General features: G+C 45.1%; 1 protein-coding gene across 1 annotated transcript in view; it reads left to right on the plus strand.

The window, feature by feature from the left end:
* The window catches only part of FLACC1 (flagellum associated containing coiled-coil domains 1), a 245,081-nt gene that overhangs the window by 146,088 nt on the left and 75,835 nt on the right, over window positions 1-23,158 (plus strand). The window contains exons 12-13 of the mRNA XM_069226071.1: window positions 10,650-10,712; window positions 11,738-11,827. Of these exons, the coding sequence (XP_069082172.1) occupies window positions 10,650-10,712; window positions 11,738-11,827 (153 nt within the window). The remainder of the gene's footprint in view (window positions 1-10,649; window positions 10,713-11,737; window positions 11,828-23,158) is intronic.

The following is a 23,158-nucleotide window of genomic DNA, read 5'->3' on the forward strand; positions in this document are numbered from 1 at the left end:
GTCAAAGCCAATAGGCAGCTGAGCTGAATACAAAATGTGATGTCTAATATCATGTCAAAGCCAATAGGCAGCTGAACTGAATACAAAATGTAATGTCTAATATCATGTCAAAGCCAAAAGGCAGCTGAGCTGAATACAGAATGTAATGTCTAATATCATGTCAAAGCCAATAGGCAGCTAAACTGAATACAGCATGTCAAAGCCAATAGGCAGAATACAGAATGTAATGGCTAATGCCATGTCAAAGCCAATAGGCGGCTAAACTGAACAAACATATAATGTGCTACTGGTGAACATTGAGCAACTAATATGCGCAGTGGTGAAACACAAAGTCATTGGTCAAACACAATTAATAGCATCACAGTCCCATACAACACAACATCTCCCACTTCATCATGAGAAACTCTGAAGCAAGCATGTTGTGAAATTGACATCTCAGTACAGCCAATGGCCCTATACTTTGGCAGAGCCTAAACCACAAATGCTTCGTAGTCGAGAAAGACATGGCACTCCAGAAAGCGCTGATATCACCGAAGAGCTGGCAGCCTGATGCCATAGGTTTCCACAATTATGAATACACTAAGGCACAAATACAAGTTGAAAATTAAACTCTGCATTAACAAGAAAGTTACCCATGAAATCCAATGATGTGACTCACCTCCCAAGCCATTATCCACGTCATCCCAGCCTTCAAAGTGGCATTGCACATTCTCATAGCCCATTTGCTCTGCTACTTCCACCAGTGCAAGTATGAAGGCACGTGTAGCATGCTGAACGTGTTGAATGCAGGACATGGCTTCACTTCAGTTTCCCTTACATCTCCACCTTCACCATGCACGTTGACTTCTACAGATACAAGTGCATCAGATCTTGTGTCGCCCAGTATGACAGAATACACTGAAAGAGTGTTCAAAATTAGTAACAACATTCTACACTTCGCTACCTCCTCTGAATAATGCTATTGATATCTGGATCCTCTGTGTCGGAGAATAAACAAATTTGATCCTAAACAAAAATGAATTATAGTACTTCTTTGCTTCAGATCTTAAGGTAAACTCTCAATGACGAGTGCTGGGCAAAATATGGAAGTAATCATAACGTATTTCTTAAATAAATATGTAGTCCTTTATTTTTTTCCTTTCACATTTCTCTTTTCACAGCCATTGCTTTCAATCGATATAGTTCTTGTGATCTCATTTGATTGCATTTTGGAATAATCCCTTCTTTAGGGAAATATTATATCATCACCCATTGCGTGTGTAATTCCTTTATTAGCCAGCGTCTTTTTCTGCCAATGTGGCCAATTCTTGATATGCAGGCTGAGCATTTTAAGTATGTTTGTGTATCCAGAATTATATACCCACATCCCTCAGGTTGAGGTCATCAAAACTTCACCAGCACCTTTGCTTTTGGAGTGAGATGTGCACTTTTCCTGACCTTGCTAGCTACAGTGCCACCTTTATTTCCAACATCATTAAACCTCAAAGCACAATATTTCAAAGACACACAATGAAGAGCTCAATTCATTAATACAAAGAAGGGCTCAATTCTGTGAGAACCACAGGCAAAGAACACATGACAATGGCATATTTCAAGCTGCGCTTGAATAGAGGAATTGTAATCTATACTGCTCCTGTGGTTGGGGTCTCATTCTCTTGCAGTTAGCTACCCATGGCATCATGCCTGAGATTGTCTCCATCAGTCACGCTGTTACATCCAAACAGAAATGATGAGCATCAAGCCAAACATAAATGGTGGCCATAGACTAAATTACGTTTATCCCTGGCAGGTAAATTTACAATAATGAATAACATAGTTCTACCAGTAATGTTATATTTATTCACAAATATCCCAATAATCCCTGAACATGTGTTTTTGATACACTAAAAAGTTTAAGGATCAAGCTGTCATCGGCTGGCAAACAACCCAGAACTACTTGATCTACTCTTATCTTATACAGACAAGGTTGGCTATCTGCAATCCGCTCAAGCACAAAATGCAAATTCCTTGGTCCATAGTTCATTAAATCTAGGGCACCTTGCACCAAAGGGGGAGGAATCCGCTCCAGTTCAGCTTGTGACTGTGCTATTCCTTGCAGCGCTGATTCACATATGAACCCTGATTTAGTGAGATCCACCATATTCGCATGGGTCTGGCAAGCGAAACATTCCCCAGTGGGTCTGCTGTATTCATATTGATGCATGTGCGGTGGTGAGTATGGCTTCCACCACTACGGAGTCCAGGCTGATCAAAAAATTACAGCGACTTAAACATTATAAACACGGAAAGATTATTTCTGGACAGTACAGTTAACATTTTGGAGCAGATCGGAAGGTGGGGAGCAAACCCCCCCACCCATGTTTTACTGAATTAGGTTGTTGAGAACTATCCTAAGAGGAAAGACTGGATACAAGGTTTAATATATTGAAGTGATGCTCAGATATATATATATATATAACTCTCAAGCCATTAAAGTCTAGAACTAAAGATATTTGGTCCCCTCTACAGTACTTTTTAACTGCATATACACAAGATGCAGATGGAACGGAAGATGTAACAACATAAGTATAGTGGGAGGCCCCCTGAAAAATATAGACTTGATCAGAACGATGTAATAAGCGAGCCGTTTAAATGTCAGCCTCAATAGGAAAACCTTGAGAGCAATCAGATGCTTTATGTGTATCTAGAAGTGATGTTCGTTCTGACAATTGGTGCTTAGGTGTCATGATTATTATTTTCTCAAAAGTGCTGATGTGTTGTACATTAAAAATGAAAATATGTAAATAAAAACAATTCTTCTGTATGTTGTGCCACCAAAAAACTTAGCACGGGTTTAGGTAACAGCCCTCCGCTGTTTTGACACATGTTCTATCAACACGTTCACAATACAGCACAACATCCATTACAATACTATTTCAGAATGCAACAGTAAGTGGAAAACAATGATTTGAGGCACTTTATGAAAATACAGTATGGGTGGAAAACCAAATACTCTCTACAGTCTTAAAATTCCAGCAAACTTTAAAAAACAATTCCAAAGATTTACACATGCATTTGTTGCCATCAAAGGCACAAAAGCTACCACGATATAGGAACAATTACTCTGCTGAAAGCATCTTCAAGAATTATGTTGCTTCCTCTTTTCCCACATTTCTCCATTCCTGTGCACTGCACACTTTTCTGCTGCCCACTTTTCCTGCGATGGGGATTTCTTTAACTAGACAGGAAATAGTCTTAAAAATACCCACATCAACCACATTGCTCATTCCTTCACTGCAACATCCAGTCCCCAAGCAATATCCGTTGTTTCCTCGAGCATGTTGCACTTTAACAGCTTCCATTGTATTTCACATAGACCTTGCCTCTGCGCTCTGTGATTGCCAAGTAGCAGTGCAGCATCAGCTACATTTTCAATAATCAAGTGAAGCAGGCATTTTACACTCCTGGTCTCTTGTTGCGCATATCCTTGCAAAAGAAAGATGTAGTATGGCCATTTCTGATGGACAAATCTTCCTGCAGATTTCTCATCTTATGAATACTCCTTCCAAACGTCTGACTAGTCTAGAAATCGTTTCCCCCAAGAATGACTCTCCAGCTCTGCCAGGTAGCGCTACATGGCTCCAGCCATAATTTCCCACCCAATGTGATTTCACTGGAGTATGTTATAGAGTATGCCTCACTGATGCAGTTCTGAGCTCCCTCTTAGTGTCTCACAGACAAATTCCTCAGCGACTAGGACAGATGTCTCCTCATAGGGCTTTAGGGTTTAAGCCTTGTGGGTGGTGTCTTAAGTAGAGGTCTGAAAGATAACAGTATGTGCCGTCTAGGGTTGGAACAGGACACTGTGGCCTACAACTCCCTATCCCAAAGCTAAGCCACTTCCCACTGAACATTCTGTTAAGAGATCGTCCTACGCGGCAGAAGAGGTTAATGCGGCTGTGTCCACGGTAGCCTCTGGGCAAACTCCTGGACCCAATGTGTTTCCAGCAGAATACAATACTACGTTCCATGATACCCTGATTCCCCATCTCTTGGTCTTCAATAAGGAAGAGGGACAGAAGGGCACCTTTCCCCCAGAGCTAGACACTGCCACAATCGTAGTGATCCCGAAAACACAGCCTCCCTCCCCAGCTTGCATCAATTATCATCCTATATCCCTCATTAATGGGGAAGTTAAGATCTTTTGAGACATTACTGGCCGCCCGCCCGCCTCAAAAAAGTCCTCCACACACTAATACATGCCAACCAATGCGGCTTCATGCCGTCTCGTAGCATGAGATATTGTCTTTGCTGCCTTTGTGACCCTGGCTCACCGTCACCTCATGACTACTGTCTCAGATCTACTTTTCATAGACTTTTAAAAGGTGTTTGACACAGTGGATTGGATGTACCTTTGATTGGTGCTGCAACACACCGGGATGGGGCCTGCCTCCGGGGGATGGTCCAGGCCCTTTATTCCAATCCCACGGCACGGGTCCAGATGAATCACGTCCTCTTCCACGCCTTCTCTATCAGCCGTTGGACTAGACAAGTTTGTCCTCTGTTCCCACTTCTGTATGCGTTTGAGCCAATGGCCTGCCTCATCTGCAGCGATGCCCAGCTACGTGGTTTAAGGTGGGACAAGGGTCACGAAGATTTATAGCTTCTGTACCTTGCCGAGCTGGCGCTAAGTGGCCCCCAATGTCTTTCTCTCCTTCAGTGGCTTAGGGAGGCATCCGGTCTTCGGATGAATCCCTCCAAATCCGTGTTGGGTTCATCCCAGGACTGCTTTGACTGTCAGGAGTCTATTCCCATCAATCAACTCAGCTCCAAAGCCGACCTCCTCAAATGGCAATCACTTCCCTTAAAGGTAATGGGACATATAGCCCTATACAAAATGGGGATACTTCTGAGATTCTTGGATGTCTTCCAAAACTTACCTCTCTTCGTACTTTGATCCTGGTTTCAGGCCATGGGAAGAACCCCAACCTCCTTCCTATGTCACAGCTGTAGACCCCGGCTCGCCCTCAACCATTGACAACATGCCACGTATGATAGAGGCTTGGACATGGTCAACCTCCACCGTTACTACTTGGCATCCCACCTACTAGTAATCCAAAACTGGTTTACCCTGGGGTGGTCAGATCCTGCATACCGGCTAGAACTTTCCCAACTAGAACATCCTCAAATAATAGATATGCTCTACAGCTCCCCCAGTGAGCAGCCCTGCTCCACACTGGATGGAACTTGACACTCACACAATAAACGCCCCTTTGGCACTGCACCTGGTTGCAGGAGACTGCATCACTGTGAAGTTTGAGAAGTGGGACCTCATTGGTATCTCACAACTAAGTGATGTCTGGGCAGGCACACACCTTTGAAGAACTCCAGACTACCTACACCCTCTCCAAGACACAAGTCTTCAGATATGTCCAGCTAAGATACGCCCTTCACTCCCACAATATCCAAACCGAACCCCTTCCCGTATTTAGTCTGTTTTGAAGCCAAGCTCCTCAAGGGTGCACTGGGCAAAGGTGGGGTCTCTAAGATTTACCATACCCTGATTATCAACACCCCAGGCAATCTAGACCACCTTCGAGTCAGATGGAGATCTGGATAGGCCCCCTCGAGAACGATGTTTGGAGGGACGCACTCTTAGTACCTAGAACCATTACCATATGCTCAAAGCTACGCTTGGTTCAGACATACTACCTATATACTGCTTACCTCTCCCCAGGCCCTCTTACTGAACTCATTTGCCCCCGCTGTGCTGACTCTCCCGCCGACTTCCATCATGTGGTCTGGCTCTGTCCTCACCTTCAAATGTTTTGTTCTGCAGTAGTGGGTTAGCTCACTAAGGTGCTGGGGTGGGAGGTTCCTCATTCCCCATTAGGTATTCCGTTTTGGGTCCTTGACAGGTCTGGTGGTAAAAGGGCTAAAAAAAATTTCTAGGCACAGCTCTTATGATAGCCAAACGTGACATTGCGGCCCGCTGAAAGAATCCCACCCCTCCCCCACCATTTCCCATTGGCGCCAATGTGTAAACTGGGGTGCACAACAGGAGAAGCTGGTTTATGAGGCCCGGGGCTGGCCCCGCAAGGTCAGAAGGGTATATGGAAAATGGCTCAGCCAGTTATCATAGGAAATCACGTAAGGGGGAAAAAGTGCCAAATCACACTATTGTATGAAGTTATTTTTCTTGTCAATGCTGTGCTCGAATGTTATCTAGTTTTCGACCACTACACTGATTTCGTGTCCTATTGTATCAGCATATGAAAAACCTAATAAAACCTGTTTATCAAAAAAAGAGATCTTCCTACAAAAAAGCAACAAGTATCTCAGTAAGGATAAGTCTTCCTCGAGAGAGCAGGCCCATTCCTGGGACAATTCAGATTATTGACTTTGTTGCGCTTGACACCAGCTGACTCCCATTGTCTAAAAGGATGAGGCTTGAGTTTCTTGCTTTTTCAGTCAAACTTACACAGAGGGAGGCCCTCCTTCTAGCAATGCTGAATCTTTTCAGGACAGCTCAGAAAACAACTGGGCTAATCTCAAGTGGGATGTCCATTCCTGTTGGTTGTTGACTCTAGTGACTTTAGCTCCTGCACCTGTGGCAAAATAGCAAAATTGTAGGGGGGCATCCCCCATATGTTTGGCCCCTTCTTTGGTTCTGATTTCAAAGCCAATGTGACTCCACCCGCAGACCTGACTCCAGTGCTGGGCAAGGAGTTGAGTGGGGAAAGTATCATTGATGTGGCAAAGGAGAAAGTCAAAGCTCACTTTAACAGTAAACCATATTACGAGCACCTTCACGGGACCCAAAGTCTGGGTACTGTCAGCTTCGTCAGCTTATAGGAGATTTTTAGTTCAGATTCTGATGCCTTGGTTATGGAGGTTAAGGACTGCGGCTGCATGGAGATGACACAGGTGATTACCTCTTTTTACCTTACAATAGTGATATAGCATCTACTTGGACTTTCAGAATTCCTGTGGCCTGAATACTTCACTGGAAAAGGGCATTTCATACCCCTCCTGCCCTGCCACACAGAGAAAGTTTGATCTTTTACAAGAAGTGACTAAGAAGAGTAGTGGCCTTGTAATTGATTTTGCCTTCTGTGGAAGTGAAGTGTAATATTCTGACCGAAATCTTGCAATCATTGACAGTTTCTGTGGAGCCCTTGCTACTTTTTAAGGAAGCTCTGCTATAACCAATAATGCCTGCATAGCAGAAACCCTTTTCGGGCTAGTCAGTCCACATGCAGATTGCCAGACCCCATAGACCTGTTCGAGATAACCTACATTTTATGTACTTCTGCCCATCTGGTTCCTCAAACATTGCTTTCAAACCAGAACCCTAAAGCTGTAATACGCATCCCCCCAGATAGAGAATTCAAGAAGGTTGATGCCTAAGGTCGTGAAGTTTTGCCTCCATCAGCTTGGCTGCCCACAGTGATATTGCCACCTGCGTTTTAGGCCGATACATTCTTACCCTATGGGAACTGGTAAAAACTTTGAGTGTCAGCCAGCGGGATCATAAGAAGCCATTCTCTGATCTGGTGAATGATGGCCTACATGCATCAAAACAGACTCTGAAGTCTAACTTTGAATCTGCATTCAATTGGATTTTTGGGCGATATCAGATTTTGCTAATAGGCATGCCCTTTGATGGTGATTAGCTAGTCAGAGAGAAGGCGGACTCTCTTTTGAACGTTTTAAAAACAGCATGCCGAAGACTGGGCTATGAGCCTAGCCTCTCTTTCATGTCAGTTTCACCAGCAGTTTCAGAGTTTTTGTTGGTATTCTACAGTTGTGCAGTCTAGACAAATGAAGTTGTCTCAGCCCTTTCAAATTCCACTGCAACTATGTTACTCCTTTCAAGGCAGGGGTGGATCCAGATAGTACCAGCAGCAGGCGATCCACTCCCAATCATGCTCTGCCACCTTCAAACCCCTCTGATTACTCCCCATCATTACTTCACCTTCCAATGGGGGAGGTAAAGTCTCCGATTTTGTCACTCAGTAGAAACTGTTTATGATGGACCAGTTCCTTCAGAGTGTACTCTCACCAACTCATGCCTTAGTCTTTGAGATGGACGTCCATATCTTGCTAGACAAATGGGCCACAAAGTGGTGATTTCGGGCAAGAAGGACACCAAATTTTACTCCCTTTACTTTTTGGTCCTCAAGAATGGCAGATGGCAGAGGCCTATCTGGATCCCTGTCTGCTGCACCTGTGCAAATGGCAGGAAAATGAAAAGATGCTATCCCTGAGCCAGGTCTTGTTGACCTTCATCTCTGGAGATTGGTTGGTGTTCCTGTAACTCCTTGACATCTACTTTCACCTTACTATGTTATCCTCACACAGCAGCTACTTGAGGTTCATATTGGGGTCCCCACACTTTGTTTGTGGTCCTCCTAGATAAACTGACAACCGCCCGCCTATCTTTACAAAGGTGCTGGTAGTTGTGGAAGCTATGCTGTGGAGTTCGGTATTCCACACATTCCCATACTTGGGCAACTGGCTGGGAGAGCAGAGTCCTCGATGTTGGTCCATGAACATCTGCAGTGGAGAATGGCTCTTCTTCATGACCTGGTCTCACCTCACTCCCACAAAGAGGCTGACTTTTATTAGGGAGTTGCTCAACACAACCCTTATGTAGTCCTCAGAGGATCTCAGTTATTTAGACAATGATTCTGATATTCCTGGTTCAAGCTTGGATCCCAGCCCTGCAACTTTCTTGTGTTCCGGGCCTGATGGCCTCTTGCCCTCTTGCATCCTGTTTGTGCCTCACACCAGGTGGTGGATGAGAGCCCTACAGTGGTGTTTGAGGAAGCAGTGGCTGAAACACAAAGCAAGTAATTCTTCTCAGGCACGGATTTACTAGTCCGTGCATGAGCATCTGCACTAGTGGATTGATCCCACCAACCTTCTATAAGGTCGCCCATTCAGCCCTCTGCAGGCTTAGGGTACTGTAGTCAGTGATGCCTCCAGGCTGGGGTGCATATTCTGGTCAACATTATGGCAGGGGGCCTTTGGTGCAGTGAGATAGTCATGCCCTCCACCACAGTCCCCAGACTATGAGCCTACATGCATGGCGATTGAGTAGCACCAGGTAGAATTCTTTTACCTTCCTGATGAGATTGCAGATGTCATATTTGGGGCCTGGAAGTCTGCTACTAAATCCATCTATGCAGGAAGCTGGAACAATTTTGTTTAGTACTTTCTGTGTAGTACTTTCCTCTCAAATCTCGTCCAACATCTTGAAGTTTACACTGACCCATGCTTATCAGGGGTCTGGCGGTGACCACAGTTAAAGGCCACCATACACCTTCTGACCAACCTTGCCTGTATAAATCACTACTTGTCGCACAGTTTCTTTAAAGATTTGCTTGACTTGTTTACTGTCATTCCATTTATTGTTCCTGAGTGGGATTAGCGTTTTGTGTATATTTCTTGTGATAGTATGTCTGTTTAACCCAAAGCACATTTGCGGTTTTGACTCTGAAACAGGTCTGTTGGTTACAATTAATTCTGCTCAGAAGGTCGGAGAACTTAAAAAGTCAACAAACATTGTCTCTGTTTGTGGGCGGCTTCGCTGGTGTTATGAAGGACACGACAGTGACAAAATGCACCACTTCGTGCAAGGTCATCCTCTGTATCAAGATCTGCTCTATACCTTGGACACCTGGGCAGTCCTGCTTTTTCTACTAGGGTCTTTGTTGCTTCCACAGTTCTTTCCACAAGCATCCTGATTCCCAGGAGGTCACCTGGTATTCTTTGCGTGCCTTTGCGAAGCACTACTACCTCACATCTCAGGCATACAGTGACGGGTATGTTTCCTGACCAAAATGTATGATTTACTTGTTTGACTGGCATTACTCATTCCCACCTCCCATGGATGAACTACTATTGGTCTCATTCATAATGTTAGGAATCTGTGGGAAGTTGTATCCGTCAGGTATAAAGGTTACTTACCTTTGATACCAATATTTCTGGTGGATATATACTCTTCCTGATTGTGCCTCAGGGTCCTCCCTCCTCCCCGAAAAGTTAGTGTCTTGCTTAACAAGATCGCATTGTATACAAACATGTTAGTTGCTGTATTTGTTGATGTTGTGCTCTCTCGGTTCCTCTTTGCACACCTCAATGGGGCATGGAAAAAATATAGGGAAGTGACGTCAGCATGTTGGTTAGTGCTTAATATACTCCAGCCAACTCATATCCAGAATCCTAGCTGGAGATGCATAGCGCCACCTTATGGTGCAAGAGAGACACTGCATGGAACAAATGGTGTACAGACTAGACTGAAGCCTTGGCAAAGTATGCATAAGGTTAGAATCTGTGGGTAAATTATATACCCACCAGAAATATTGTCACTAAAGTTAAGTAACTTTTGCTTAGGGAAAGTTCCCAAATGCAACTCCATTGTTTGTGGATTGTTATTCATAGATACTCTGATCACCCTCACGCAATAACCACTTTTTATTCCTGCTGACTGATTAGCGTTTTAGTTTGTAGCTTTGTGCTCAGTGGTTGTTGCGTGGTTAAACAAGGCAACCATGATTGTAATACTCGAGCTTGTCAGAATGAACAGTAAATAGACAAGCTTTTGCCAAGGTGCTGCAAATAAAAGACTATTGTCTCACGATGTCCTTATTTTTCACGTGCAGAGTCTTCTGAGGAAGTATGAAGGAGCACAGGAGGCCACCCAGGTTCAAGAAAAGCTAAAGGAGGTACTGTATTTGAGTCTAACCGTGGGGAGAAGCATGTCCATGGAGGGAGGTGTAACAGCTAGGGCTGATAGTGGATGTTCAAATCAACACATGGTGATTCTGAGAATCGGACAAACTAATTCTTCCTGTACGTAAGACTCTTCCTGGTTTCCGAGCTCTCTTTCTAAAGTGGATCCTAATGCCCATGTCATCCTGGATTGAAGAATGGCCCCCAAACTACCTTAAAAGTGATACGCATGTTCAAAAGAAGGAAGGATTTATTTTTTTCTGGGTGACTGCTTCTATAAACTCTGGGTGGAACAAAGGGGAGCACTGAGTTGGTGGCCTTCTATCCCGTGGTATTTTTGAAACAGGGTAAAACGAAAAAGAATGAAATAAAGATAATAACCCCAAAATGAAGTTGGATTATGAAAAACCTATTAGAGGTTCCTGGCATGAATGTGACTGAGCCTTTTCCAGCCCTATCTCGCCTGGATGTTCACAGACACCACCCAGCTGCATACCTGTCAACCTCTTGACACCAAAATGCGGGGGGAGTCAGGTACATGGAGAATGAACATTTTAGTAGGTGATAGAAAATTGAAAAGTAGGCGAACTCCCATTTAATTCATTCCAAAGAGGCATTTTGTTAGTCAGGCCGGTGAAAACAAGTAAAAAATGTGGTAACACCCATCTAATGCGGGTTAGTTGATATGTATGCAGTTGGCAAATTGAAAGGTTAATGTGATGTGGGAGTTGCTCTGCCCCAGTCATAACTGTCTCACAAACTCAAGCCAATTGGGAAAACAGACGTTTTTCCCAACACAACCTGCCTCCAGAGGCATTGGAAAGATGGGAAATTTCCTGATTCTTTATGAGGCCTCCAGAGTTTGGGGAAATAAGCTTGACAGGCTGTGAAAGGTTTGAAAACTGCACCTCGTCTAGGCTTACAATACCATGATTCCCAAGCCCTGGAGCGTTAGAAGTGAAATCATAAGCATGAAAAAGAACTATATTTTCTCTCTTCTTTTTATTTCTGGCAACAGGCAGCAGAGTTAGAACTTGCTAAGAAGCAAGAGGAGCTGGAGGCGTTGAACAACTCTGTCAGAGAGGGTCAGCTTGTGATTGAGAAACTGGTGAGTGTAGGAGCCAGAGTCTATGTGGCAATAGGTTGCTTCTGAAGAGGGCCTTTTTGTTGCACGTTTTGGGTTGCTTGTAAGAACTGGTATCATGGATATTAGCAAATGTACAATTACAAGATTGTCCCTGAGAAATGGGAAATAACCTCCCGGAAAATTAGATTTCCTTACTCTTTCCCAGTGTTATTCCTCATTTATGGGTTGCTTTTCACCGGGATACGTGGAGGGTTCATTAAAAAATAAGTGTGAACCTTGGTTAAGGTACGACTCAAAGCATGACTCATATTGTAGCTCCCAATGCAGCTGGTAACTCCTATTACTGGCTGCTCCAGGAGACATGACCCACTTATGACCTGGTCCTGTGTGTGTAGAAGGGAGCTTTTACGTGACTGGTCTGTGCACCGGGCGTAATATGAAATCTATGCAGTACAAACATCATCCTACCTCACACACATCCCAAAATCTCACCTGGAACTGTTGTGCCTACTTCTTGCAGAGCTAGCTGTTATCCTGCCATAACTCAATTACTGATTCTTAGACTTCTTGGTCATCTATCCTCTCCTCCTTCCAAATAAATGCTGTGGTCCGCTTGAAAACCTCTTAAATATCCTGTTACACCTAAACTTTCTGAGCCCTCCGCTCTTCATATCCCCCTCCCCATCCTTTCGCCTCACCAAGCAGATCTGTACATTCTGGAACTTCACACTCCCCCTTGCATGACCTTGACATAAGTGATCATTACTAACATAGAAACTCTACTTATGCAACATTCTCAGCTGCACCACAGTACCAACAGCAAAATTATTTACATTCATAATTTTCTTTCTCATAAAACCTCATCCATGTAATCTTGCTGCCTACTCCATCCTTTTCAAGCCTTCTGGGCCTTTTAACTTACCCTCACCTTTCTGCCCTCTCCTTAGTCATCTGTCCACACCAGGACATACACTTCCAGCTCCACATTTCACTCCACCTGGTATACACCCGCGACCCTTCCCCCAACATGACTTGTCTGCCCAGGAGCACTGCATCAACCTTGTCTTAAATAAACCCCAACTAATGCAGACTTACCTAAATTCTGCACCTAGTATAACTCTTAAGTTGTCCTTCACCACCAAGATGCGTCTGTACACTTCCCACAAACCTCACCATTCATTAAATAGTACCAGACTCCTAGCTACTCTGTCACTTTCACTCCCTATTTACAATCCCAGCAACTTCAAAAGGTAACCTTTGTTACTCCCAAAATGATTAACGCATTTGTAATTCCTGAATACAGCATTGTCTTCCACTGGGGGCTCAAACCCCGACGTCCAAAATTTACTAAGTCAACAATTTTGTCCATGCAGTGTGTACACCCTGTCTCATCACACCTTGACCTCCTTCAGACCCCTTTTCATACCCTGCAATTGTACTGTATGTGTCTCCTAATACCCAGTGCGTCCAGTCACTGTTTCCCTTTATACACCCCCATCACCCCATCAGCAGCAGCATAAGTTGTCACCTTTTTTTAACGTGGTTTTATTGAGATTTTTATAATGCTCAGTTGTAGACGTGTCAAGAATTGAAACAGACAAGCACTCAGTGTTTATGACAGTCCTATGGCCTACGGTGGGCCAGCATGAAACATACCTATAGACACGTAGTCACGCCGGTCTGCTTGCCTCAAGTGATGAATTGCAAACATGCATAGTAAAGCAATGAGAACACCCCCTCCCCCCAATCCAACATGGATTGCAGCACAAATTAAAGATGCACTTTAGCTGTGCAAAACCCTAGCCAGCTACTAAGTTGGTGAAAGTACAGAAGTTTGAGGAGAGGTACAATGGCCGGAGACAGAGGCCTCCCTAGAGTCACAGAGACATGGGGGCATGGAGGCAGGGGGCAGTGCAGGAAGAGAGGAGAAGAGAGAATATGGAGTGGACTTGCATATTGCAGAGTGGTTATGGCCCCTTTTGAATCCCAGGTCCATCAGGCCAGTCATTTAGGCAACTAATTAATTACATGAAGCAGATCATGGGGAACTGCGGGTGAAGTGGAGCCCAAGCTCCCCCGCAGTTGCTGCTTCTTGTGTGATGACAAGTCTAACTCCTGCCTTCTGGTCACGGGATTGTATAGCGCATTGCGATTGGATGTCTTTTCCCCCCTCTTACGGTGCTACACCACCATTATGGAAACTGACCTTGATGGATGGAAACTGGGCTGAAATCTGGCAGGTGGCGCCTAAGATTTCCCGGAATGCCTGTTTCAGATTGATATACTTTTACGTCCTCCACCGGGCGTATCTCACGTACGCTGTCATGTTGCTGCAGGAGCTATCCTTCATATGCTCTGGGGGTGCCCCCAGCTGACCATTTATTGCACTGAAGTGGTGCATATTCTGGCAGAGGCTACAGATCGTACCCTTACACCTACACCCTGATTTTGCCTCATGGGCCTCTCTCTTCACCCTGCTGAAGACCTAGCTTTCGTGCTGGCTAAGCGTAGAATTAACTTCTCTGGAAGCACGTGGAGGGGCCCTGCTTGGAGAGCTGGAGGGGGGCGTGTTACGCTGGGGGCGAGGTGGGAAGGGATTTCACTGCTCTGTGAGGCGCGCCAGGATAAGAGACCCATGGAGTTTGCGAAAACATAGGACACCGCATTGGCCGACTTTCAGGAGGGCGAGGGTTATAGTGAGGAGGAAGTTCCTGACTAAGTGCTCCATAGGTGGCGTAGGTGAACCCCCATTTACTTCCTTAATGCGAAGGTGCCCGAGTTTCGAGCCTGGGTTCCATCTTCCCTACACCGCTATTGACCACTGAAAATAAGATGAGGATTGCGAAGCATTAGGCAGGCTGCAATTCTATTGCGCTGAACTCAGGATTCTTTCGGGGGGGGGGGGGATGGGGTGGAGACTGCGGGATAGAGGTGGGAATAGATGTTTGATTTGGTTTCTTAATGTCTGCTATATCCTAACAGACCTCTACCGTTGTCCAAGTGGGTGGGATCGTAGGGGCATGACGTGCCCATACCTTTTTTTTTATTTATGAAATACCATTCCCCTACTTTTCGTAAAAAGACAACGGTCCTGGGACGGTTAATTCCGATAGTTAAAATGCTTCAGCTGAAGTGTCATTCAGGGAGTCTCCTGTGCTGTGAAACCGAAGCTGGTCAGACAGCTAAACAGCCCTTCCTGCTAGGGATCCTGCTTGCCTGAAAGAAATGCAAATGTGCGCTACGAGTTAATCTGCAAGTGTAAAGGGTCCTAGGAGCCAATACTGGCTTTAATTGATTGCAAAGCTTTGTGATGACAAAGATTTATTCTTTCTGAGTGATAGTACAAAGAGTTAACAACTGAGCTGTGAAGTGCGTGCTTTTAATTTTAATTATGTTTATATAGCGCTTACTACCTCTGAAGGGACAGTAATAGAAAAAAATGCATTAGATACAGTCTGGGTATTACTAAAAGCTATATTTTTGAAAGCACCATTTTATCTTAAACCTTTTTGCGTATTTTGTTGCTGTCTATATTATACTGTGTGTAATATACTATAGTGCATTTCTCACTAGCAACTTTTTTATTTTTCACTTAAGCTGCACATTATTTTATGTGTAGCTACCTTAGGGCACATGTTACAGAATATAATATATGTAGCTACCTGAGGGCGAATGTTACAGAGTATTAATTTTTTTAGGCACACCTTTGACCCCCGCCCACAAGCTTTGACCCCGCCTCCCATACTTTTTTTAATGCACTTCGAACCCTGGACCTCTATGTGTTTGCTAATATTGGATCTCGCACAATACTGGCTGCATTGCCGGTTGTATTATTGTCTTTCTTTCCTTTTGCTACATGGGTGATATCTTGAGCCCTTCACCCCGTATAATACACTATTGCTGGTCTACACTGCAGTTTGATTTATTTTACTCTTATTTCTTGTATGAACAATAGTGATCTTTGTTGTTTATCCTAATAAAAATCAGTTTTTAACAAAAAATGGGGAACTGCGGGTGCCCTCTCCATAGAGCCTCAGGTCTAGCACTGGGGCGTGCCATAAAGATGGAACTGGTTGTTGTCGTAGGCCGTGCCTCTCCCCCTGTGAAGTGCCCTAATCTCAGCTTCCACACAAAAGAGCACATCAGCCATCCAGGTTGCTCCGTTAGGGGGGTATGCAGATCTCCAGAGCATAGTTATACTGCATTTTGGACAAGAGCAACAGGATGTCTGGGAAATTTATAGTAACTCTGGTTTTGGGAGACCTGGATGACTTGACTAAAAAGCAGGCTTCCATGGTGGTCAATTTTGTTTTTTCGGTAACTGTCAAGAATGTGGATTGCACAGTGTCCCAGAACTCGCAGAGGAGAGAGGTACTCCCAGATGGCATGGCAGAAGTCTGCAGGGGAGGGATGGCACCTAACACAGTCAGAGTGTGTCCCAGGGTATAAGCGGTCAGTTTTCTGTGGCTTGAGTATGCCCTGTGCAATATGTTTAATTGGATAAATCAGAAGCAAGCATTTCTGGAAACGTTTCTTGGGTATTGTACTGCCCTCTGCCATTCCTTATCATTAGAAGGCTGTCCAGGAAGGCCCTCCCATTTCTCTCAGTAGTTGTAAGGATGTGTCAGAGTGTTTTTTGATTGCCCTATAAATCCAGATCACAAGTCTGCGGCCTTGCCCAATGGTGGACAGTGTTTGCAGCAGTGTATTGGTGGTGGGGGCACGTTTGGAGTTTTGCCTCAGTTTCGCTGGAGGGGCCCTTCAATACTCCAATGTTGGAAGACTTGGCAGGTTGAGTGGCAGACATCCTATGAGCTTCTCGTCCTGATATAAATCTCCTAGGGTGTGCAGATCATCTGTCTCCCAAAGCACCATCTCCCAGACTGCCAGGTGTTCTGACTCAATGGGGAGACTACAGAGAGGTACGGTTGGGCATATGGGTGGGTGGAGCCTGTGTATGTGAAACCCCTTTTCAAGAGAACAATAGCATTAGTCAACAGCAGGGGGCCCTCTCTCACCCTCATCCCGGGGAAAAGAATCGCCCACAGGGCGCAGTCATGGATCTGGGCAGTCAAATACCTTGTCTCTTACAGGTGAGTTCCTGACAGCTAGCTGGCCAACTATAGTCAGGGGCACCCCACTCCCCTTGTCAGGCGGCAGCTTCAGATTTGCCAGGCTTATCTGTCGCTTACCCACACCCCATATGAGGGCTACCAGGAGGGACAGACAGCAAGCAGTAGCGAGGTCCAGGAGGCTAATTGGAATCTCAAAGCCTCATTTCCCTTCCTAAATTACTGCCCAACAGATCTGGATGTGTGTGGGTGATACTGATACCCAGATAACGAAAGGTGAGAGTGGCCCAATGTATAGAATAAACACTGAGTCAAACCTGTTGTTGGGGCGCACTGCATACCATAGGGAAAACATAGCACGTATTATGGTTCATACCTGTACATTCCCTGCTGCTATGGTTCACTCTATTATATATATTTTAGGATACATGCATGTTTACAAGATTGTAAATAACTATATAACTAAAGTATTGCCCTTAAAACCTTGTCTCTATCAGGAATGGCCTGAGTCGCGAGGCAAGATGGCTGTCGCGAGTTGCTAGCGGTCAGAAAGCTCTCCTTCCCCCCGGCTCCTGTGCGGCGTTTTTGTTTCCCCCGCGGGGAGGATTATGCGGGCGGCTTCAGATGAAGGCATTCACGCTTACATCTGCGGTAATCACCTGCCGAGCAGTATTGCGCGCGGAATCGGCGGATTTATTAGGAGCTCCTTGGGTGATCTCGGCCATAACGGCCGTGGCTTCCTCATTTGGACATTTGCTATTTTCTTACCCCCTCGCGGCAAACAGCGGCGGATGGCCCCGAAAGCTGCACGCGGCAGCCGGCTAAAACCAGGGTCGCAGGAACGACGACCTCTGGACCCCCAGCCCCTCGTTCGGGGGGGGATCACCAGGAACAGCGGCTTTGGAAACACCGGCAGTGGTGTGAATGTGCCTGAGGGCAGGTAGCCAGCCCCAGGGAACTCTGCGGCTTTGGGGCAGACGTACAAGGCAAAGAATGGCGCAAAACAGACTGGAGAAAAGGAGGAAGTGGTGACTATACCTCGGATGTTTAAAGCCCTTCATAGCTCTTCCCCTACGGGGGGCAGCACTACTATAAAGGACTCTGATACTGGACCTATACGAGGTGCAGCAGAATTGGCTGGGGATGGCGACAGCACTGGTCCCGGATGTCTGGCTTCCTCAGATAGTGGAGGGTCGCTTCAGGTGAAAACCAATGTTGGTAGCCGCTTTCTGGATGTACATCAAACTGTAAGTTGCAGTGCTGGGGGATCCCCACAGGCTTCTGTTTTTTGTGTAGGGGGTAATGGGCTTGCAGTTGCATCTGAGGGGGAAATTGACCTGCCGTTATATGCCCCTGGGTCTCAAAGCAATGTAGGGCTGGCGCAAGAAGTAGTGTCAGGGGCAGGGTACTGCGAGCAAGTAGCAGCAGCAGCAGTATGCTTATTGCCAAGCACCGACCCGTCAGCTCCGGCTTGTACTCTGGAGGCGATCCGTGATTACCGGCAGGGTAGAGTGGACTTATTAGCTCAGGGTGAAGTTGGGGAGAATTTTTTTTCCCTGTCGGATCAATCTCAAGATTCGGATGAGGACAGCACCTGCCCCTCCATAGACTCAGAGACTTGTGATAGTTCTACAGCGCCTTTAACCCCTATTTCTGTGTTGACGGGCACCACAGTCAAAGCCAATCAAAGCAGACTGAGATAACAAGACTAGACAAAGCTGGTGAGTCCAGTGAGAAGAGGGGAAAAAAAAAGAAGAAGGTGTCTAGGACGAGAGCTATGTCCTGGGACTACACAGAAACACAACAACTGCTGCATAGTATGGGTGATCTTTCAGTGGCTCCAGCTCAAACAGAGGCTAATATTCTGAATGTAGAGTCTGCGCCCCCTTCCCCTTCTCTGCACCTTATTTATCAGACCATCACGTCACAGCATAAGCAAACGCAGAGGGACAGCAAGAAAGCCAGGGTGGCCACGAAGCAACTACAAGTGGCAATCAGTAAGGTTGCGAAGACATGCTCTGAAATTTGGGAGCGGATTGTTGCTATTGAGTGCCGGGGGCGGACGCACTGGAATCAGATTTGGGTGCAGTGACAAAACAAGCCGCTATGCATGAGAGTCAACTCTCTGATATTCAGTGGAAAGTAGAGGACTTTGAAAACCGGCAACGTCGTAACAACTTGCGCTTAATTGGGATACAAGAAGGTGTAGAAGGGCAGGACTCAAGAGCCTTTATAATTAGATTGCTTAAAGCAGCACTCCCGGAGCAGACTGGATGGGACTGGGAGAAAGAGATACAGAGAACCCATCGGTTTCCACTACGTCTGAGGAATCAACAATTAACAGGAGCAAGTGGAACAGCCCAGCAACAGCCTAGGGCCTTTATAGTCTATTTTGGCAATTATCTGTTGCGCCAAATAGTTTTTGAGAAAGCCCGCCCTGATGCTAGGATTAGCTGTGAGGGCTGTACATTCTTCTCCCGCCCCGACTTCTGCCATGCTACTGTAAAGAGACGATGGCGTTTGAGACAACTGATTAGCCCCTTCCAGGAGAAGGGAGCGGAAGCCTATCTACTGTCCCCGGCTCGACTTAAGACTATATATAATGGGATGATACGAGTGTTTGCATCCGAGATCAAAGCCAAGGAGTACTTGCAGTCTTTGACTTAACTGTTGATACATGGTTGATACATGGTTAAAAAAAAAACAAAAAAAAACAGGGCTTATTTAAAAAAAGAAAAGGAAAAATGAAAGGGGCGGGTGATAGAGGTGGGTAGCCTGGGGAGAGCAGAAGAGGAGGAGGGGTGCTCTTATTCAAATGGTTGGTTTGTGGGGGTCTAGTCTTTTAGGGGAAACAATTTTTCTTTGGTTAGTCAATTTGCTTAATCTAGGAGTCGCTGCAGGAGCCCTTCAAGGGGGGAGGGCTGCTTGTACATCTTACAGACTACAGTCTGGAAGCCTCATTTGGTTGGGTGGGGGGTGGGTGGGAGGTAGGGTTTCCTTTTGTGGGTGGGGAGGGGATTGGTGGGGTGGGTTGGGGTTGGGTAGGTTTTGCATGGGAGATGCACAGAAATATGTATTTGAAGGCACAGGAGATTATTAGGTGTATGATGAAACAAGATGTAAGTTTGGGTGTATTTGTTACAGTTTTCAATGGGGGACCGTAATGTTTTACGGGTAGCCACCTTAAATATATGTGGGCTAAATGATTCTAAGAAAAGACGTCTTGCCACTCATGAGCTTAGAACATTAAGGGCAGATATAATTTGTTTGCAAGAAACGCATTTTACCCCGGCTAAAAAGTATTTGTTGGATTTTCCTGGTTTCCAATTAGTCGCATAGACCACCCAAAATACGAACACTAGAGGGGTTGCAGTACTTATACGGCGAGATCTTCTTAAGGTGGTCAAGAAAAAGGTTGATAACATGGGCCGATGGGTGATAATAGAGTGTGCTGTGGGACAATCGAATTTTACTGTGTGTTCTATCTATGGCTCTAATGTTGATGATCCGGCTGGTATTAATATGTTGAATACTGAACTTGCGCTCTGGGCCTTACCGCTTATTGTATGTGGGGATTTCAATATACATACTGAGACTAATATCCCCTTACAGAATCAGGGTTCATACGTCGGACGAAAGCCGAAGGTGTTTCGTGCCTTACAAATGTTGCTGCAGACTCATGGTCTTGTGGATGCATGGCAGCATTGTATGCCTATGGATCCTGGTTACACTTTCTTTTCATACCCCCACCGAAAGTCTGTCCGGTTAGACTACTTTTTTCTGTCTTCATCGTTATGCAAAGGAATTCTGGTGGAAAAATTCCCTAGGGTCATATCTGACCATAATCCCTTGGTAGTACAACTTTCGGACTTGCGTAAGGAGCGACATCTGAGACCCTGGTCTTTTGACCGGGGCCTGCTGCTTGACTCAGTTTATGTGTCACGGATGAAAGTATGGCTAACTGAGTTTTTGGGTTTTAACAGGGGTACGGCTCCACCGGGGATGTTATGGGATGCTTTAAAGGCTGCTATCCGCGGGGAAACTCTGAGCTACGCCCTTAGGCGGGAGAAACAACGGCACCTAGCTATATCTGCGGCCCAGACTGAATTGGCTTCTTTGGAGAGTCAGATAGTGGTGCTTGCAAGGAATAATGCTCCAATACAAGATACTTTGGATAAGATGACGGTCATGAAGGCCAAGATCATTCAGTTGTATTTAGACCAAGACATCATTAAAGCCCAGATTCGTACGCAGGAATGTTATGAGTTTAGTGAGAGGGTGGGCAAGGTGCTTGCATATAAGACTAGACAAAAGGCGGCTCGGAGTGCCATTTTGGCAATTAAAGATAGGCTGGGGCAGATTGTGTATGGAGATACGTTAGTATTACAGGTGTTTAAAGAATATTATTCCGCATTGTACCAGCAGGAAAGTCTCTTCTCGGATGAGAGAGATGAAAAGATTGCTCAGTATTTGAGTGATATGTCGTGCCCAAAGTTATCGCAAGAGGAGGGCTGTCAGTTGACTGCCCCCATTGAGTTGGATGAGATTACCTCGGCTCTAACTGCTATATCTAATGGGAAAGCCACTGGCCCTGATATGATCCCAATAGAATTCTTTAAAACGTTTTTTGAGGAATTGAAGGATGATATCATGGCACTCTTTACGTCAGTACAGGCTGGAGAGCGGGCGCCGGGCTCATGGCTGGAGGCTAACATTGTTATATTTTTTAAAAAAGAGAAGAACCCACTTTTACCAGGCTCCTACCGACCTATCTCATTGATAAACGCGGATGCCAAATGGTATGCCAAAATCCTTGCGGTTAGGCTTAGTCGAGTTATTGGTGGGCTTGTTTCCCCTTGGCAATATGGGTTTATTCCCGGGCGGGGGACCGCCGATCATGTTAGGCGTGTTATCACCATGTTAGATGCATCTCAGGCTATGGCGGCCCCTATGGCATTAATATTATTAGATGCCGAAAAGGCTTTTGATCGGGTCAATTGGAAATACTTATGGACAGTGCTCAGTAAAGTTAATATAGGGGCTGGTTTTATTAAGGCTATACAAGGTTTATATCAGAAGCCCCTTGCTCGAATTCAATTAGCCGGGGCAATTTCAGAACCCTTCTATATTACAAGAGGAACTAGGCAGGGCTGCCCCTGCTCCCCTTTATTGTTTGCACTCTATATAGACCCCTTGATTCAGAAGTTATTGCAAAGTACATTGATCTCGCCTATGGTAATGGCGGAGGGCAGGTTTAAAATTTTGGCATATGCTGATGACATAGCCGTCACTACTCCTGAACCAGGGAAGGCGATCGAACAAATAGAGAAACTAGCTGCGGAGTTTGGGCAAATCTCAGGCTATGCATTAAATAGGAGTAAATGCCAAATATTGGGCAATGAGTGGGCCATTATTGAAGACAACAGGAGGGCCAATCAAGTGACCTATCTAGGTGTCAGATTGTCGGTTAATTTGGACTTGATAGTAGAGAGCAATCTTGCTCCTGTCTTAGCTAAAACCAGGAAAGAGTTGCATCATATGAGCAATCTGCATTTAACAATTATTGGTAGATGCAATCTTATTAAAATGATTTTTTTACCTAGGGTCCTATATTTTTTCCGCACTATCCCGCTGGAATTTAACAAAGAATGGTTTAAGCATATGGAGAGTTTAGCGACTAGTTTTATCTGGTCTTTTAAAAAAGTACGGCGGGCATATAAGTATTTAGTGCTACCCAGAGAGAGGGGGGGGTGGGCGGCCCCTCATTTTCTTTTTTATTACTGGGTATCTGCACTGCAATATATCCAACCATTAATTAATCGACAGGCTGATAATTGAGATTCTGGCGAAATTTGTCCTACTATATATAATATGATTTGGGGAAGTCATGCCAATGCAGCTTTCTTGAGAACAGTGGAGCCTAGTTACTTTAAAAAAGTTAAGTTCAAGACTGTCTGGGCTGCATTTAAGGTCTGGACCAATGTTAAAAAAAAAATTGGAATCGGCCGGATCAATTTTTACACCCCAATTTTGAATTCGTCGGTACTTCCTGACATTTTTAAGGATGAATACTGTACCAGGTGGGCACAGCTTGGTGTTCGGTGTATTGGTGATTTCTATGGGAATACCCACCTTAAATCTTTTGAAGAACTGACAAGTGAATTTTCATTAAATACCAAGGATTTTTTTAAATATTTGCAAATTAGACATTTTTTGGGGGTAAATTTTAGATCAGCATCTGGCCAGGTGGGGGATAGAATCCCAGTTATGGAGGTTCTTC

Source organism: Pleurodeles waltl, chromosome 3_1 (assembly GCF_031143425.1).
Source record: "Pleurodeles waltl isolate 20211129_DDA chromosome 3_1, aPleWal1.hap1.20221129, whole genome shotgun sequence".
Classification (NCBI taxonomy): Eukaryota; Metazoa; Chordata; class Amphibia; order Caudata; family Salamandridae; genus Pleurodeles; species Pleurodeles waltl.